This window comes from Barbus barbus, assembly GCF_936440315.1.
Source record: "Barbus barbus genome assembly, chromosome: 49".
Taxonomy (NCBI): Eukaryota; Metazoa; Chordata; class Actinopteri; order Cypriniformes; family Cyprinidae; genus Barbus; species Barbus barbus.
The window spans coordinates 6,471,769-6,477,768 of NC_136727.1; the positions used below are offsets into that span (position 1 = coordinate 6,471,769).

A 6,000-nucleotide genomic window follows, 5' to 3' on the forward strand; every position below is an offset into this window, starting at 1 on the left:
TCTAATAATCTAAAGAACTTTTTCCTCTATGAAAAACCTTTTGTGGAATGGAAAGGTTCCATGGATGTGAAAGGTTCTTTATGGAACCACTTTGTTCATTTAAAAGGATAGTCATCACAATTATCACCAGTAAAGTATGGAGTACCACAAGGATCTGTCCTAGGTCCTCTGCTATTTTCAATATACATGTTGCCTCTTGGTAATATTACTAGAAAATACGGGATTAGTTTTCATTGTTATGCTGATGATACTCAACTATATATATCAACAAGACCAGATGAAACTTCTAAACTATCTAAGCTAATAGATTGAGTAAAAAATGTAAAACATTGGATGACCAATAATTTCCTCCTTTTAAATTCAGATTAAATACTAAATACTTATTGGACCAAAAAATAGTACACAGAATCTCTTGGATTACAATTTGCAACTAGATGGATGCACTGTTACGTCCTCTAAAGTCAAAAATCTGGGTGTTATATTAGACAGCAACTTGTCCTTTGAAAATCATATTTCCCATGTTACAAAAACAGCATTCTTCCATCTTAGAAACATTGCCAAACTTCGAAACATGCTACCCGTTTCTGATGCAGAAAAGCTAGTTCATGCATTCATGACCTCTAGACTGGACTATTGTAATGCACTGCTAGGTGGTTGTCCTGCATCTTCAATAAACAAGCTACAGATAGTCCAAAATACAGCGGCTAGAGTTCTGACCAGGTCAAGAAAATATGATCATATTACTCCAATTTTACAGTCTCTGCACTGGCTACCTATTCAGTTCCGTATCATTGACAAAATATTATTACTTGCCTATAAGGCCCTAAATGGTTTAGCTCCTGCGTACCTAACTTGTCTTCTACCACGCTACAATCCAACCCGCTCTCTAAGGTCGCAAAACTCTGGACTTTTGGTAGTACCTAGGATAGCAAAGTCCACTAAAGGAGGTAGAGCTTTTTCACATTTGGCTCCCAAACTCTGGAATAGCCTTCCTGATAACGTTCGGGGTTCAGACACACTCTCTCCGTTTAAATCTAGACACATTTTTGTCAAGCATTCACATAATGCATCTTATAATCTTGTACTGCAGTTATATCTGATCAAATGTACATTATTATTATTCTTTAGCTTGGGTTGAACAAATCATTTTTGATTAGATGGAACAGCAGCTATGCTAATTATATCTCTATTTGTTTCTCTGTTTCTAGGAATGACAGAAGCTTCAGTCTGGATCCAACCCTTAAATGATCTGAGATGACCGAACACCTGAGAAAAGATAATGCCAACCCCTGAGAGGACTTCAGAGGATGCCAAAGCTCAGACAACATACAGAATTACCAAATTAAGGTTCTGCAATATATAAATATATTGTGGAAAAATAAATCCCTGTAGAGCTGCTTTGCAACGATTTGTATCGTAAAAAGCGCTATACAAATAAACTTGAATTGAATTGAACCATCAATGCCAGTAAAGAACCTTTATTAACAAGAGTGTAGATTCAGGTCCATTTGCTCAGTGACACAAACAAAAATAAAAAAATTACCTTGCAGTTTGAAGAAAACGTACATATTGGCATATACCACCACAAACACTGGAATATTTACAACTATCTATTTTCTTTTTAAGGCATATGTTACATGTCAGTATTTTCTGTATTACTTCTAACAATTTCAATGTCATGCTGATTTTCCCAAATCATAGTGAGATGCTGAAAACTTCCATTTGAAGTTCCAACTGCAAGAGGGTGAGGTTAGCCAGTCCGTTATTTGTGCCTATGTTTTTGATATTCAACTTTTAGGAGAAATATTTGTACACTACCGTTCAAAAGTTAGAGGTCTGGAAATGTTTTCCTTTAAGAAAATGATTTCATTCAGCAAGGCTGCATTACTTTTCCTGACAATGCCAAAGTCATGCTGACTTTCTCAACCCGCAGTTGAGATGCTGAAAACTTCCAGTTGAAGTTCTAACTGTTCTAACAGAAGGGTAAGGTTAGCCGGTTCATTACTTGCGCCTATGTTTTTGTTTTCACATAGATTAGAAGTGAGGAAATCTTGACAAGGTTCTTTAGAGAGAGAGGTTCTACTGTTCTACAGCATTCCAACTTCCAGCTATGGCAGTGTGAAGCCAGGAGTCTGGTTACACTCCCTCTCAATACCCTCTTTGTGTCAGTCGCAGTCTTTGGCTGCTCCAGCGCCTTGCCACCCTACTGGCTCGTTTGGGTGTCTATCAGCATGCTAAAACATACACCCTGCAGTTCAAGCTCCAGTAAGAAGCTATTCTGAAGTGTGGCCATACCGTGCAAAGGTCGTCCATCTCCTGCTCCAATGACGACTGTAATATACACATAACCCAGTGGGTGGGCCTGACGGGGCTGTCAACAGGTATGGGGTTCTGCGCCACTGCACTCTTATGGGACAGTTTGCAGGCCAAATATACTGAGTGGACATCAAATTATCACACAAATCCCTCCTGTCCATCAACTTATGTGATATAAACCAGTAATAAACCCTTAAACCTAAAACAAAATGCCTAAGAAATAAACAGTCACACTTTACATTAGTGTTCATGTTGCAGGATTACTTGAGTATACTGTGAAAATGTGCAGCTGGTACCCTAAAGAGCCATTTTGACCTGATCTAGAAGCTGAAATGCACAATAAAGTATGCTATATTCTCTATGTATAATGCATTTTTTCAAGTTTTATTTATTTTTTGGCTGAAACCTTGTTTATTTATGTCCTGCCCCTATCTAAATAAACCAATAAAATTCAGACACTTTCATTAAAATAACGAAGTGTAGTAAAAAAAGAAAGTCATATTAATTGGCCAAACTGGCAGACTAACAAAAGTTTCAATCACCTTGTCAACTGGAATCACACAATTTTGTTTTAGTTAATTTTAAGTAAAAACAAGGTAAAGTGATAATTTTAATGTGAGCAATTTTGTGGACATTAAATTGAATCATTTATATCGACCGATTTCCATTTTTTTTAAATAACAATATTGAAATATATAGGCTAAATTTATAAAATATTTGTATGTTTGCATCTGAAAATTGATATGCAATTTTTTTTAAATATTTTGACAATATTAATCATAAAATGTAGCAGTATGGATACTTTAATAATAAAAATAACAACAAACATATCACTAGTTGTTGTGCGATAGAAACGGAAACGCAAATGTATTTTATGCTTTGCTCTTACATATGCAGCTGCAACTATTAAAATAACAGCATATACTTATTGGTAACCTGCTAAAAAATTATAGATAAAAAAATATCTACCTCTAATTGTATATCGCCATTATATCAACCAGTTGCCACCTTTCTGCCTAAATAGTGCCACTGGGGGAAAAAATAAAAAATTCATTACTACCAATATTATATAATATGCTTGATATGACCATTTGATCATATTTAGATCACCTGACAAACTGCTTTTACAGTGTACTTAAAAAGAAACTACTGTGGATCTGCTTTGTTAGCATCCCTATATGTGCAATATGTGTAACATGAACACTGTAAATGTAAAGATAAAGAGAATCAAAGTTATTGTTCAAGAAGTGACACAAATCCATGTTTCAGCGCAACAGAAGTTATGCACAGAACTAAATCAGATGCATTAAGCATATCCTGTTACCATAAAGTCATTCTCTTCAAGACAACTGCATTTTTCCCCAACCAAACTATCTGCAAAATCATGAAAGTAGAGCATCAGCAAGCTCCTACAACAACTCAGAGGCGTGCTTTGGCTTTTCAGCCAGTTCCACCACAGTTGCATAAGAGTTTGCGTGACTTAAAAATATGTTAATTTGAGGAGGGCGAAAAAAAAGCAAAAAGTTAAAAAACAAAAAAAAAAAACCTGTGTTCTCAAGATGCGTAAAAGACTATATCAGATTACAATAACATACTCCCCCCGGCTCACCCCTCCCTTGTGTAAGTATCGCGTGAGAGCGCCGCCAACTCTCAACTTGATTATGATTAATACAAGAGTACTATATCCATGCCAGACCCAGAACTATACACACCAAGCCTGAATCTTAAGGTGTCCCGACGGATACAGATCTGGGTCAAATTCAGATTTTCTTTTGTTTGTGATGCAGCAAACACATTGTTTTCATCATTATACAAAAACTTTGTTTCAAATTTTTGCCAATAATTGTCACTTTTGCTCAGTTCTGTGACTCAACTGTCTTGTGGCAGAAAACAAACTGGATGTGACTTTTGACACACCACTTTGATTTTACATTACATAAATTACACTTAAATGTTACATTTTAGTTTGTTATTACAGCAAATGAAACTTTCCCGAGATTCATAGGAAAGTCAATAATTATAGGGAGTCATTTTGCAGACCAAAACATTAGTTCATAAGCTTAATTATATATTATGTGAAGCGTTTCATATCACCTTTTCTATATGAAAACGTAGACAATTCCAATTTCATATATATATATATACACCTTCAAACACAGATTAGAACGTTCTGTACAGCAAATGACACACTGTACCATTTGCTGAATGGAACGCGCTCCATTCTGTTACAGTGAAACATTACATACCCGTTCGAACATTTGTTACATTGTATAAATAACCTTGCTGCGCGAGACGCGAGCGCGGTTTGAACTTGAACGTGAGAGTTCCCACAAAAACTTACATTTTCTGAACGGGCTTCTTCCGTTTCTTGACCGCATATATACCGATACCCCCCGACATGGTTGTCTGGTGTCTCTGAGAAGTGTTTAAAATATGACTAGCGTGTAAAATCCCCTCAGTTTCCTTTAAATGTCGATTGAAAGTGTGCGTTATTCAGGTAAATCCTCTCACATATACACAAACAAGAGGAGAATATGTCCAGTCCAGCTGCGATTCCTGTCGGCGTCGGTTCTTTAGACCGAAAGCAGCTTAAAATGAAGACGAAAAGTTTTCATCCTCCGCGGCGAATGGCAATGGCGTGAGCTGTGCAAATTTTCCTTCTTCCTTTTTTGTTTTTTTTTCGAGCTGTCATTCTCTAGTGGCTCCAAACTGCGCTTGCAGGCACCGGACTGGCTGAGAGTTCTGAGCGTCGACCAATCAGAAGCGCGAGAGAGCTAGGCAGGTACGCTGGACGCTTTGTGATTGGTTGGAAAAGTTTTCAGGAAATCATAAACACAGGAGCGTTCTTAAGGTGGACTGGAGAAAAGCAGCATTGCACCCTCACTCGGCTGCACATTGGCACACTTGCAGCGTTGTTCGGTCTATAAAGTTATTTTAATTACATTTATTTCCGATTTCTTCAAAAATATGTTCAAACTTGCATTAACAAACAACATTTAGTGGAGTATTACTAATATAATTAGTGGTCATCTACTGTAATCACATAAAACAGCCATGATTTATTGCTTTTGATGTGTGTTTCTCCATAGTTTTTGTAGTTACTGTTACTGTTGTTATAGGCCTATAAGTGTTTGCACACTTAAGCCACACCTAAAATGTCTGAATGTCATGGCATCACATAACAAAATATCAAAACAAATTACTTTTATTTTTAAAGGCAGTACAAAAGTACCTTTCAAGCAAAACATTTGTTTCTAGTTTATAATCATAAGCATAATATATATATATATATATATATATATATATATATATATATATATATATATATATGAAGACAAACAGTAGCTATAGTGACACTTACTGGTTGTGAAACACTCTGAATGACGTTCATAGCTGAAGAGATGAACTACACCAGTGTGACCTTGAGGGGAACTGACTTCATACATCCCTTAAAATCACCTTGGGACCAGCTGATTGCAAGTAATTGCAAAAATGGCTGGGAAAACTCTAGCAGTATAAGTTTGCAAATTTTATTATCTAACACAATGACATTTAAACATTTTTTTGTGAAGCTCAAGTGTTCAAATGCTTTTTGGCACTGTTTTTTCCCCCCTTGATGCTGAAGTGGGAATTAAATCGTAGACTATTCAGGAAGATATTAATCTGCTGTTTCGCTGCGTAGGA

At 36.3% G+C, this 6,000-nt stretch overlaps 1 protein-coding gene across 1 annotated transcript in view; it reads right to left on the reverse strand.

Annotated features, from left to right (window-relative positions):
- Nucleotides 1-4,987, reverse strand: part of LOC306867543 (aryl hydrocarbon receptor-like) — a 60,772-nt gene extending 55,785 nt beyond the window's left edge. The window contains exon 1 of the mRNA XM_079413267.1: nucleotides 4,658-4,987. Within this exon, the coding sequence (XP_079269393.1) occupies nucleotides 4,658-4,716 (59 nt within the window). The 5' untranslated portion in view covers nucleotides 4,717-4,987. The remainder of the gene's footprint in view (nucleotides 1-4,657) is intronic.
- Nucleotides 4,988-6,000: the final 1,013 nt, after the last annotated feature.